Source organism: Dermacentor silvarum, unplaced genomic scaffold (genome assembly GCF_013339745.2).
Source record: "Dermacentor silvarum isolate Dsil-2018 unplaced genomic scaffold, BIME_Dsil_1.4 Seq10993, whole genome shotgun sequence".
Classification (NCBI taxonomy): Eukaryota; Metazoa; Arthropoda; class Arachnida; order Ixodida; family Ixodidae; genus Dermacentor; species Dermacentor silvarum.
The window spans coordinates 1-14,214 of NW_023605559.1; the positions used below are offsets into that span (position 1 = coordinate 1).

At 49.6% G+C, this 14,214-nt stretch overlaps 1 protein-coding gene across 1 annotated transcript; it reads right to left on the bottom strand.

The window, feature by feature from the left end:
• Positions 1-555: 555 nt before the first annotated feature.
• Positions 556-11,718, bottom strand: LOC119434470 (N-alpha-acetyltransferase 25, NatB auxiliary subunit-like; the record flags this gene model as incomplete). The annotated part of the gene is made up of 4 exons (XM_037701613.1): positions 11,581-11,718; positions 10,768-10,833; positions 1,502-1,637; positions 556-675 (listed from the first exon to the last, which is right to left on the bottom strand). Coding segments are annotated over exons 1-4 (445 nt in total), but the record flags the coding sequence as incomplete, so codon positions are not given.
• Between the last annotated feature and the right edge of the window lie 2,496 nt (positions 11,719-14,214).

The window sequence follows — 14,214 nt, forward strand, 5'->3', positions numbered from 1 at the left end:
CCGCGCGCATCTGTCACTTCTGCTGTTGTGCTGAATCGTCGCGCCTGTCATGAGTGCCAAGAACTTTCAGCGCTCGTTCACAGCAGCGTTCAAACGGGCTGCTATCCTCCATGCCGAGGAAACTAACAACTGTGCAGCGGGACGCAAGTTTGGAGTCAGTGAACGTGTGGTGCGGCAGTGCGGCTTCAGCGCGAGGAAATTTGGCCTCCCTGGCTACTGTGTGCGGGTGGGTCCTCTGTGCGTGGGCGGCTGTACCGCGCGATGTCGTGGTGTGGTCGTTCACGAAGTGTGGACTCAGACTTGATGACGACGTGCTGTGGGACCGTAGCAGCTATGACGGCAGCAGTACCAGTGAGGTCGACTCTAGTGACGATGAGTAGTCTTAGCAACCCCATCAACAAATTTCCCTTGTGTGAAATGCACTCGCTTGGTTTTTCTCCCCCCCCCCCCTTTTTTTTTGATACGTGCAATTTTGGGGGGATCGACCTACATTCGAGTCGACTTACAATCGTGTAAATACGGTATGCAGAATCGTAGCAACATATTCCACTGTACAGTAATACTCAGCCCATCTACTGCTCGGACCTGATTCTTGCCAGTGCTCAAGCAGGAGGCAGCCAGCTAGGACGGCATAATTATCCGCCGGCTGGAAGTCGGTCGCCAGCAGCTCCGCTCCTGAAAAAGAGAATAGTTAGCGAATGTTTGCAAGATCATACATCCGATAAAACTATCATCCGTACTTCGTGTAGCTGCCTATGCATTTGCTACCGCAATCGATGGTTCGCCTTACAGGCGAAACTGACTTTTTTAGAGGTGTCCGCGGCAAAAAAAAAAAAAAAAACGACAAATTTTACTCCGCATAATGAACGCACCCCCTAATTTTGCAGATATATTTCGGGGAAAAAAAGTGCATTAATTATACGAGTAAATACGGTATTTTTGCCACCAGCTCGATTTCGTTTCGGAAACACTAGGCAATAGAAAAATGACAATGCGCATCTCGGGCCGCTCGGGCCTCCCAGCTCGGCGCACATCGACATCTCAAGCTGCAACAATTTTGCGAAGCGTTGCATAGATGTCAACTACAGTTAATTGTGCCAACTTTTTCTTTCACTTCGAAGCGTAGGTTTTCCGGGTTAGTAAGTTTTTTCTTCAAGCTTTTTTTTTTCTTTTTTGCATGAACGAGGTTCTATTGTACTAAATCGTGGCTATAGCAAATGATTTCACGAAAATTATAGGGTTCACTATAATGAGGCCCGACTACATTCTTAGTTGCACTACTAATGCATCATCATAGATTCCCTTCCGTTTTTCTTGTTTTGCAATATCCTTTTAACCAAAACTCTTCAAATTTTGACAACTTCATCTACATGTTTCTGCCAAACTGGAACAGAAACACAAACACAGGACTCCTCGTGGTTGTGTTTCTGTTCCAGTTTGGCACTTTCATTGTTTTTGCGCACCAACCTTAGTAAGCTGACACCAAAGAGTCTGCACTCACCAAACTGGAGACCGTGCTGGTAGCTGGCAAACAGCTCCCTCACCACATGTAACCGGTCCTCTAAAGAAAGATGGCTGCCATCGTTTGAATAGTGCCGCAGCTGGCAAATGGTCAAATGCCTCTGCATAGCACTGACCTGCATTGTAAAGCAAGTGGAATAGGCTGAGGGCAAATGCAGTGCGAAAAAGCAAATGGCATTCTCTAATACTCTGCTATTAGTGTCTCATTGGTGATGATTACAAGGTTGCTGTTACAAGAAATAAGAAATATCAAATGCGATGGATGGCAGAGAAATATGACGTACATATTATGGTCTATCGACAGTGACAACGAGCTGTCGGACAAAGAAGACCACAAAGTAATAGACACAAAGTATGAATTAACTTACGTCTCATGAAAGTAAATTCTCCAAGTTAATACATTTTTTTTTCTTATCAATATACTACTTTTAGAGGCTTGTGAAAATATTGTTACGGGAAGGAAGAAACGTACTGGTTTTACAGACGGGTTTTAATGGCTACGCAGAGAAGCGAAAACCCAGAATCTTCTTTGTCGTCTCCCAGGGCACCAACCATGTCTTCTTTCCACCTTACGCACTGTGACATTACCCCCGTCAGAAGAAGCACCTTACTGGTGCGACTCACTGGTTCCAGAAAGGAACGGTTTGAGGCGGCTGACGTGGACGACGTCAGATAGAGGTGAAGGCACTGGTAGCATCCAGAGGAGACACTTCATATGTGACAGGCGTCACCTGGCGGAGGATGTGATAAGGGCCGTAGTATCGCGAAAGGAGTTTCTCCGAAAGGCCGACACGTCGAGATGGAGACCAAACTAGCACAAGATCACCTGGTTCGTATTCGACATCGCGGTGGCACTGATCGTAACGGCACTTCTGACGTGTTTGGGAAGCAGAGAGACGAAGACGGGCAATCTGGCGTGCCTGGGTCGCTGCGGTTATAACATCACGAGCGTACTCCGTCGGCGAGTCGAGTGTGGTTGAAAGAAGAGTCTCGAAAGGCAAGGTCGGTTCACGGCCATATAGAAGGTAAAAGGGCGAATAACCAGCTGTGTCGTGGCGCGAGGAATTGTACGCAAACGTGACAAATGGTAAAGCAGTGTCCCAGTCGCGATGATCGGAGGAAACATACATCGCGAGCATGTCAGTTATTGTCCGGTTCAGGCGTTCAGTAAGACCATTAGTTTGAGGATGGTAGGCTGTAGTAAGCTTGTGTTTAGTAGCACAGGATCGAAGTAAGTCGTCGATGACTTTGGCAAGAAAGTATCGCCCGCGATCGGTGAGAAGTTGACGAGGTGCGCCGTGGTGTAAGATAACGTCGTGAAGCAAGAAGTCAGCGACGTCTGTAGCGCAACTGGTGGGAAGGGCTCTTGTAATGGCATAGCGGGTGGTATAGTCCGTAGCGACGGCAATCCACTTATTTCCGTCGTTTGATATAGGGAATGGTCCGAGAAGATCAACGCCAACGCGAAAAAAAGGGTCGGTCGGTATATCCAGAGGCTGCAGCAGACCAGCGGGATGTACAGCAGGTCGTTTTCGGCGTTGACACGACTCACACGCGGCGACATAGCGACGGACGGAGCGGTTGAGACGGGGCCAGAAAAATCGTCGCCGAATTCGGTCATAGGTCCGAGAGACGCCAAGGTGTCCAGCAGTGGGAACGTCGTGCAGTTGCTGGAGTACAGTCTGCTGAAGATGAGACGGAATGACGATTAGCAGCTCGGGCCCGTCTGGGTGCATGTTGCGGCGATACAGGGTGTCATTTTGTAGTACGAACATGTGAAGGGATGGGTCAGACGGGTCAGAGAGCAGGCGTTCGATAAGCTGCCGTAACGATTCATCGCGTCGCTGTTCAGCCCCTATGTCTTTCAAGGCGGAAAGCGAGAGGACGCAGATCAGTGCGGCATCCACTAAATCATTCGGTGCATCGACGGGGTGACGAGACAGGCAGTCGGCGTCCTGATGTAAACGACCCGACTTGTAGACTACAGTGTATGTGTATTCCTGAAGGCGTAGGGCCCAGCGACCGAGGCGTCCGGTGGGATCCTTGAGGGAAGAAAGCCAACAAAGGGCGTGGTGATCGGTTATAACCGTAAATGGTCGACCATATATGTAAGGTCGGAACTTGCCCACAGCCCAAACGAGGGCGAGACAGTCCCGCTCAGTAATCGAATAATTGCGCTCAGACGGGGAGAGGAGGCGGCTGGCGTAGGCGATAACGCGGTTGTGCCCACGTTGGCGTTGGGCTAAAATTGCGCCGATGCCGATCCACTGGCGTCAGTGCGAATTTCTGTCGGAGCAGAAGCGTCAAAATGGGCGAGAACAGGTGGTGTGGTGAGTAGCGTGATGAGGCGCGAGAAAGAAGTCGCTTGTTCAGAGCGCCAGCAGAAAGGAACATCTTTCTTGAGGAGGTCAGTCAGGGGACGAGCAACATGCGCGAAATTTTGCACAAACCGACGGAAGTAAGAACAAAGACCGATAAAGCTGCAAACATCTTTGGCAGAGGTCGGTACAGGGAAATTCTGCACTGCACGAACTTTAGCGGGATCGGGGCGAATGCCTGACGAATCGACGAGATGTCCGAGCATGGTTATTTGGCGGTGACCGAAGTGGCACTTGGACGAGTTGAGCTGCAGGCCAGCGGCGCGAAAAACGGAAAGCACAGATGAAAGTCGTTCAAGATGGGCCGCAAAAGTTGGAGAGAATACGAGGACGTCATCCAAGTAACACAAGCAGATGGACCATTTCAATCCACGCAAGAGCATGTCCATCATACGTTCAAAGGTCGCCGGGGCATTGCACAAGCCGAAAGGCATTACCCTAAACTGATAGAGGCCGTCAGGTGTAACGAATGCGGTCTTCTCACGGTCCATTTCATCCACGGCAATTTGCCAATATCCGGAGCGAAGGTCTATTGATGAAAAATAAGTGGCACCGTGAAGACAGTCCAGAGCATCATCGATCCGTGGAAGCGGGTATACATCTTTCTTGGTGATCTGGTTTAGATGACGATAGTCCACGCAGAATCGCCAGCTGTTGTCCTTTTTGACGAGCACAACAGGGGAAGCCCACGGACTGGAAGAGTGTTCAATAATCCCTTTGGCAAGCATTTTGTCAACTTCGCTCTGGATAACTTGTCGCTCAGAGGGCGACACCCGGTATGGGCGTCGGCGAACAGGTGCCGCATCGCCGGTATTTATACGATGCTTCACAACCGTGGTTTGACCCAAAGAGCGATCGTTCAGGTCGAAAATGTCGGCGAAGGACTCGAGGAGGTCATGGAGCTCTGCGGCGGATTGGGGGTCGAGGTCCGGCGCAATCATCTTTGCAATGTCGTCGGCCGGGGCAGATGCAGAAGGCGCAGAACGAGCACTGGTCGAAGATGTAGCAAGAGATAGTGCTGAAATATAGCACTCGCGGGACGGTGACAACGTGGCAAGTGACATCCCTCGAGGAAGTACCTGAGGGCACTGGCCGAAATTGAGGATGGGAAGACAGGTCTGATTGGCCGCTACAGAAATGACGGTGTGTGGGAAGGAGACATTGTGGGAAAGCAGGTCTGAAGTCGCAGGATTGAGGACATAGTCTCCGTCTGGAACAGGTGGAGAGGCGAAAACGGTGATGCAGGTTGCTGCTTGGGGAAGAAGACGAATAAAATCCGCAGAACAAAGCTGAGTTGGGGCTTGAGCAGGAAGGTCAATGGAAAGGGGTAGGTCAAGTTGGACAACACCGGCTGAACAGTCAATCAGAGCAGAATGGGTGGTCATCATGTGTGCGCCATTCGGCCGGGTTGCGATAGCTCGGGTAAGGACCGCTCTGGTTCCGGTAAACAGGGGCAGAGGCAGCAGACGAAGCGAAGTCAGGACGGTTGGCGGAGCAGATGGATTGCAGACCCACATTGGAAAGTTCTTGGCGAACGACCGATTGTATGAGGGACACGAGCGGCCGGGAATCGTCAAAGCACTGCGTCACTTGTGTGGCAGGAGACGCTGCTTCAATTTCTCGCCGGACTATACGTACGACGTTCTCGGAGGGAGTGGGCTCACGCGGAAGACAAAGGTCTTCACACGTCGATGAAGCAGCGGTGTTGGGTAGGCGCGTGAACTGCTGAACTATGCGGCGACTTTTCGCTTCTTCAAATCGGCGACATTCGTTAATGATCTCATTGACTGTGTTGATGTTCTTATAGACGAGAAGGTTAAACGCGTCGTCCGCTATGCCTTTTAAAACGTGACTGACCTTGTCTGCCTCTGTCATGTTCTTATCCACCTTGCGGCAAAGAGCCAAAACGTCCTGGATGTACGCCACGTAAGATTCAGTGGACGTCTGTGCACGGGTCCCAAGGTCCTTCTGAGCAGCACGTTGGCGGCCGATGGGCTTGCCGAACAAATCACGAAGCTTCTGTTTGCATTGCTCCCAACTGGTAATCTCTTCTTCATGTGTCTCGAACCAGACTCGTGCCGTTTTTTTGAGGTAATATATTACGTTGGCCAGCATAAGCGTGTTATCCCACCTGTTGCTGGCGCAGACCTGTTCGTAATTTGCCAACCAGTCATCGACGTCAACGTTGTCAATCCCAGAAAACATGCCAGGGTCGCGGGGCTGGGTTAGGATGACCGTCGGTGGCGTCGACGGGGCCGCGGTTGAAGACTCCCCTTCGGATGACATGGCAGCCAGGTTACGTCCGCTGCGGAGCTCCGTCTTGCGCAAGTGAGTACCCCGCACGTCCACCAATAATGTTACGGGAAGGAAGAAACGTACTGGTTTTACAGACGGGTTTTAATGGCTACGCATGGAAGCGAAAACCCAGAATCTTCTTTGTCGTCTCCCAGGGCACCAACCATGTCTTCTTCTTTCCACCTTACGCACTGTGACAATATTAATCTTTTGGATCATTGTGAAGTCAAAGTGAATAGTAATTAGTGTAGAATAATTTCGAAGCGGACAGTTCGCATAGTTGTGGGAATTGCACAAAACCTCGACATAAAAGCCAGACGCTGAGAAATCTAAGAAAAGCTGGTTCTTTCATTACAATTAAGAAAACAGGTTTATCTATCTTTATCTTCAAAGTGCCATTATACAGTTAAACCTGTTTATAACAAACCTCCATATAACGAATTTCTTGATACAGTAAAACCCCGTTAATTCGGACTTCATGGGACCGGAGAGAATGTCCGAATTAACTGAGGGTCCGAATTATCGAGAGTACGTTCAAAATACTTAAAAAATGATTCAAACATCAGACTTTTATTTCTCAAAGAAGTCTGTGATAGCGGTTTGCTTCACGGAGGAAATGTGCGAAGAAATCACAATTTTGCGAAGTTCCTGTAAATGACTCAGTCCGCGCACACTGTCCGAGGAAACCATGCAGATGTCCTATAAAACGGTCAACGCGTGCGCAGCCTCAGTCATTGTGGGGCGTGGACGCTCGTCTGAATCGTTGGGGTCCTCGTTGGGGTCCCTTCCCCATCCATGACCTCGGCGACGATATCGCTGTCTGTCACTATGCCGGCAACGGCAACATCATTGTCTATTGCGAAGTACTCGCGCAGGGGCACATCGGCAGGCATGATGTTAATGTAGCGCCCGTCTTGCTCTTCGCCGCTTTCAACATCGGCCACCACATCCGGGTCAGCAGTGTCGTGCACGAAGCCGCTGTGCCTGAAGCAGTTGGCGATTACTTCAGGCGGCGTGTTGTTCCACACCTACGTGAGCACATGGATTGCGCTGTGTAGGCTTATCTCGCATTGCTTGCCTGCCTCCATGCAGAGCAACATACGCTCGAGTACCTGCCGTCGATAGCGGCTTTTCACGAACTGTATAATTCCCTGGCCCATCGGCTGCAGGGAAGCCGTTGTATTCGGAGGCAGGAATACAAGTTCAATGTTTTCGAGCCCGGACACCTTCGTGTGTGCACTGCAGTTATCTAGCACGAACAGCACCTTCCGAGCCTTGGCCGCAAAGCGGCAGTCTAGCTGACGCAGCCAGGCTTGAAATATTTCGGCGGTCATCCAAGCCTTTCGGTTACAGCGGTAGTCGACAGGCAGCTGCTTAATGTTCTTAAAACATCTTGGGCTTCGCTGCCTTTCCTATCACCAACAGCGGCAGCCGCTCTGTGCCGGTCATGTTCGCAGCCAGAAGAACCGTCACCCGCTCTTTACTGCGTTTCCTGCCGACGCACGGGTCCCCCTTAAACGCAATTGTCTTATCAGGCAGAGCCTTGAAAAAGAGCGCTGTCTCGTCAGCGTTGAAAATGTTGCACGGCTCGTACGCAGAAAGGCGTGCGGAAAGCTTCAGACCGCCAGTCATGCACAACACTTTCATTGACGGCACCTTTTTCACCGCACACGTTGCGGAACACCAGCCCGTGTTGCTTCTTGAAGCGGTCGAACCACCCTTCCGACGCATTGAAAGAGTCAATGTTCATGCTGAGTGCGAACTTTTCTGCTTGTGCGCAGATAAGGGGGCCGCTCAAGGGCAACTGCGCATCACGCGAGACGGCGATCCAGCGCAACAGCGCTTCTTCTAGTTTGGGGTGCGCTGCCGTTCTGAGCCTCTTCCTCTTGTCTCCGAACATGTCGCCATCATACGCTTGCATAATCTGGTCTTCGTTCTTGACGTAACTGCTCAGCGTGCTTTTCTTGACCTGGAACTTCTCCATCACTTCTTTTCGGGATCCTCCCGTTTGCAATGCCTTCAGTATTTGCACCTTAGCAGCCAAATCCTTCGCATCGTACTTCGCCCTCTTCGCTGCAGGGGCTTGGGCAGGAAACGAAGAAGCCATCCCGGCGTCGCTTGCACGGTGGTGACGCGCACCCGCACACCAGCACGAAGTAGACAACAAACAAAGAATAACAATGCAGAAGAAAGAAAAAGCCAATGCGTCGGATGCCCGTTGCTGATGACTGTAGCGATGCAATGCCTTTCATTTTGGTTGTAAACAAGCGCCACGTGTTTTTTTTTTTTTTTGTGCCTACAAGATGCAAAACTCGCTTGTACCTCATTCTAAATCTTGGAGGCCACGATCCGATCTCGAAGTTGTTTGGGTGCGCCGTCGATTTCGGATGCGAGTCCGCCGTGGCGGAATTCGCTGCTGCTTCCCTGTCGCGACCCTACCTCGTGGGGAGTTCGAATTAACCGAAGCGCGGTCGAATCTGTCCGAATTAACGAGTCTTCAGTCATAGAACAATGCACATTTTGGACGGGACCAGATGCCGCGTCCGAATTAACCGAAATTCCGAATTAGCGGGGGTCGAATTAATGAGATTTTACTGTATAACGATGTGTTTCTATTCACCGTCGTTACCCCGTAGAAGCACATGTATTTGAGAGTTCTATGTAACGAAGTGGCAGCGGGAGACCCCCTCGAAATAATGAATTTTCCCTACCGACAACCTAGAGATTTCGCCCCAAATTTTGTCATTTTTGCACGAGGAGCAACCGGACGCACCTTCTCCGCCGCGACGGAATGCGAAGCGGCGGTTCTCCGCCGCGACGGAATGCAAAGCGGCGGCGTTGCGCTTGGCACGCTCGAATTCACGGCGACTGCGAGGCGAGAGCTGAGTGCACAGGTACGTGCGAGGCGAGAGCGAGTGCACAAGTACGTGCGTGCGAGCGTACGCAAGGCAGGCCTACATCCCTCGACCCGGCGATCTTGCCACCGCGGGCCCGTGACCTTTCCCCCTTTTTTTCATTCAAACCTCATCCCACCGCTTGCTGCAGCTGGCCCAGCCCACCAAGCCGGCACTCTCCTTTTCCCGTTGATGTAGCCGAAGAAAAAAAAAAGTTTTTTTTTTTCACCGCGCTGGCAGCGCCACACTCTGGTTATTGCGCAAGTCTCTGCGCTTCACTTCACTAACCTGCCACTAGGCGACGCTACCCCATTGTGTCGCCCGCTCTTCGTTTCCGACGCCTCGCGCTTGTGCGAAATGACACGCGTCCATGCATCTAGTACCTGGTGTGACATTCCAAGGACGAGTGCTTCGACGAAGAAACGCAAGATATTGACCTCGTCTGCAGTTCGCTTTGAAGATAAGCCCGCGTGGGCACACACTTTTTCCACATCACAGATCGCTTTCGCAGATTGCCAAAGTAAACGCCTCCCTTTCTCGCCTCCTCTGCCATGCCTAGTGCGGAAGCGCGCTTCCCCCCCCCCCCCCCTTCTCCCTCGCGCTCGCGAGATTGAGTCGGCTGACCCCCACAAGCTTTAACTCACGCACACAGCGTACGGCTCGCGGCGACGATGTTGTTTTTGGACTTTACACGGAACCTCAAGGCGACGTCCACGTTGACAGCACAAATGGTCTTCGCAATAAAATGTGCTTCTGCGCGGTTACTACTCAGACGGTGACAGCGAATTCGCACCCCCTACCAGCAGCTTCTCCAAGTTACCGGGAACTTATCTTGAAGGCCATTCTTATGTGCGCAGCAATCGACAACAGCTGTACGAGCAGGAAATATGTCGTAGTGGCCATGTTGTAAGTTCACTATTGCTGGCGACTGCCGTCCGGGCATCGCAACGCGAGAATCGAACGTCTGCGCACACGTGATTTTGCTGATTTTGTGCCTGTGCGTGTAGAACAAGAAAAATAGTACGCACTAACCGTTTGGTGGGCAATGAGCGACTACGACTTAAGCGGTCAGCCAATACATGGGGTTCAATGGGGGCTGGGTGGGAGAATCTTCGCGACTACGTTTAAACTGCAATTACGCATTGAGCGGGTACGTATTAACAAGGTTTGACTGTACTATCCTTACTTCGTATATTAATCGATGCTTCGCCTTTCGGGCGAAACTGGGACTTTTTTGTTCATTGCAACTTTAGCGTATTGGGAGTAAATCTTGAGCGATAGTACATACGGTAAGCATTTCTTTTTCGAATTTTCCTGCCGAACCTGCATATAACGAAATCCTCTTTATAACGAAGTTTTTCAGGAATTTGTCAATTTCGTTATATCCAAGTTTAACTGTATTATATTTAGTACTTTCGGGGATGCAGACTTGTTGCTTGGACTGTGGCGCCAGAAGCACTTGGTGAAACATTAATGAACCATTTCAATGACCATCAAGTTCACCGTGTTGCAGCAATGCAACCCCTTTGAGTCAATAGAGTGTGCGAATTTTCAATGTCATCAACATAATAGCCGTTGTAAAAATGTGTGACGGAGGCGTAAGTAGTGAAGGTTGAAGTTGTGCCGAATTAGCGGCAACGAAAGGAGGAGCTTATAAGTGGCCAAGTAGCAGCACTTACGTCGGGAGGCCTTTGCCAGCTGTCGGGCAGTGCCACTTTTAGTGATGCTTCCATTCGGTCCACCAGCTGGAACAGAAATATGCAGAACAGGGAGGTGAAAAAAAAGAACCATGCATAAAAGCTGGGCAAAATAGAACTGCCAATGCATTTAGAGAATGGTAAAATGTGTATGCTTCTATTGAGCAGAAATAGTACGCAATGTGTTTCTTTTTCTCCGCTTGAATTCTTTTAAAAGATCACATGGAGAATATAGTAAAGCAATTCAGTAAACTCAGGTGAATTACCTCAAGAAGCAGACATCAATTATGATCAATTGCAATGTCCATCCAAGCAGCTAATTAAAAGGTTCCCTTAGCAGCATTTTCGAGTGCATGCTGCCAATGCAAAATTGAAGCCCTTGTCTGCTTTGCCGAAACTTTAAGAATAGCAGCACTTTCAAAATATTCACACTTACAATGTTCTAGGAAATACACTAGTGTTCCAATGAACAGTTTCTTAACAGCCTCCTTCTAGCAGTTGCGGGAGCATTTGGACACTAGGACACTAATGCAAGCTGAAATTCTTGTAGCCGAGCTGTCCCAAAGGTATCCAACCCGGCCTCAAAACAACCAAACAGATACCCTGGCCAAAATGCATAGCCTACCTAACCAGTGTGCTCTACTTCAGGTATAAAGAATGTATGCAAAACATTTGGCGGACTTACAGGAGCAATTCAGTGTAAAAATAACTGCAAGAAAAAAATAATAATAAAGAATGAAAAAATAAAAATCTCAACGATTTATTTTTTACAAAGCCAGAGGTGAATAAAGCTACCTTGACAATATCTTCATTCATGAAGGAACATAAGCCAATCAGATAGGACAGGTCGAGTAGGCAGGATGGCTTGTGGCTTGTTCTCTTGAAGAAGTCCATCAGCAAGTCCGCTGCAGATGTCATGTGACAAATGAAAGAGCAGGAATATGCAAGTCCTGACACACCAGCCACAATAGAAGAAGGTTCATTCAGCTGCACTGTTCTTTTATCCAAGCCACACTTCTTTCACGACATCTTGCATATTATAGCCCAGTTTGCTATTTCAAATGTTTATAAAAAAATAGGAAATGTCTATAAGCAAAATATTGTTACGCAAAGAACGAGTCAGTAAGAGGCATGTGTACCACACGCGTGTAGCAATATACTGCACTGAAGGCAATCACAGGCTAAACATGACACCTTCTGTGGATTTTCTGCACAAAAAAACAGCCTAGATGCCCGAAAATGCCCCCCGAAATCAACAGCATCATGGGTGATGTGGCTGAGGGGCAAAATTAGAATACCAAAATTTGAACTTAATTTTCTCTGCCAGTTTAACCAAGCCTGTGCAGCAAAATATTGTTTCAAGAACCTTTTTTGAGAACTGCTGTGCACTGGGCATGTTGGTAAATGAACTTCGATAGCATTTCAGCGCAGGCAGACAAGGAGAGGTGGAAGACGTAGACGTGCATTGTAGCACCTACACCTTCCTCTTGTCCCTGTCTGCCTGCACTAAAATGCCGCCCGAATACCTTTTTTGAGAGGGATCTACTGATCTAAACTAATTCAAAATTTTCTTTTAGGTTCTAGTGAACCCATGTCAGTGAAAATGTTTGAGTGTCTTAGAGGGAGGCAATCAAATGCACGCAATATTCAAGTGATCCAACAGGCGGACCTTGCTGCGCTGACGCATTGCAGTGCAGGGCAACCATGTGAACATTAACATCGCAAGAAAGAAATGGCTGCAAATATCCGTTGCTGCCCAAATAAACACAGTGGCACATCTGTAAAAAAAAATTTCAAACGGGCTGTGAGACCGACATTTTAACCAGAGTATGAGATATACAGTCGAACCCGTTTATAAGGAACTCCATAGTTCCACGAAAAGTGGTCGTCATATCAGTAGTTTGTTATATAAGGACTTGCCCTTAAAAACGCTAAAAAAGTAACTGCAATGAAGCTGGCGTGAGCAGTTACAATTCAGCAGCACTTTGGTACGAAAACCAGATTTTCAGCGTCATTATTGTTCCTGGTGTGTTCCCGCACCCAGCTGCAAACTTCTATTAGAAATGTCTACCTAAATAATGAAATGCGGCATCCTTGCTCCATACAGCTGTCTACCAATTTGCTATCGCAATCTTTGCTTTGCCTTTCGGGAAAAACAGAGAAATTGTTTTTTGTTTTGTTTTTCGCGGTCCCTTGAAAAACGTATCAACATGGTTCTACTATCCGTGTGCCTTTTCGTCTTGCCCAAATCATCGACTGCCTTCTGGAAGGCGTAAGGATGCGCGCCTGTGACCTCACGAATGTTTTCGCACGCCACTGCAACGCCTCAGCAGGTCGAGTACAGTGAGCATTTTGGTCGTCGTGGCTACTGCTGTGGTAGTCGTCGCAGCAGCGGTCCTCGTCTTCTTCCTCGCTGGTCAAGGCATCGGGCTGTGATGCATCCAGTCCACTCGACGGGGTGACCAATGAGAGATTGCACAGCCACGTGACGTAGCCGGTTGCTTGGCGACTATGAATCCTGCCTAGATCCCACTATGTCGGCTTGTTTAAGGGGGGAGACGGGTCTTTGGGACCGGAAAATGGTGAAAAAGTCGATTTTTTTTATATGGCATTTTAGCGTTCTGCGAGCATTTTTCTATCTGTCTGCCAATTTTCACACGCCAGAAATCGGTAATTTATTCGTAATAACATTTCAAACAGCACGCGCGAGTCGAGCTCGCGCGGAATCCGACGCCAAAACGGCAGTTTTCTTTCGACGCAGAGCTGCCGTTTCGCGAACACCGTAGACGCCATCTTGGTCTCGTTTGAAAGAGCATTTCTTCGTTTTGAAATTCCCGCTGTCGCCACTTCGTTTCACTCATTGGTTGTTTAGAAAAAAGCCAACAAAAAAAAAGCAACATGCGCAATGCTATTGGCTGCTGGGCGCACGTGAGGTCACGGAGCCATCTCATTGGCTGAGCGTGACCCGCGTCGTCTGCTTGGCGCGTCGCAACGCAAAAAAAACGTGACAGTTGGGCCGCCATTTTGCCAGCACTTCGATCTGCGCGCTTACGACCAAAGCTCTCGCAATGCCTGGTTCAGCGCGAAAGTTCCATTCGCGGAATAAGTTTGGCAAGAAAAGGAAGAAGTCTTTGGCCAACAACTTCAAGGCTCGTCTACCACCGGGAAGCGTCGACGAAGAACGTGATGGGTCGCCAGCCGCCGCCGCCGCCGCCGATGTAAGCTTGTCGGGCGTCTGCGATGCTCCGACAGATAACAGCCGCGTCTGCGACGAAGGAAAGAAGCCGCTGCCGCGTCGATCAGCGGAACGCGCGGATGAAGATCGAGGCTCCGTGTCACCCACCCCAGCCGCCGACAAAGAGCGATTCGCCGAGTCGCCCGAGGCCGCTGACGGAGAATTAGGCCTCGCTGGCCAGCCAGCCTGCGGAG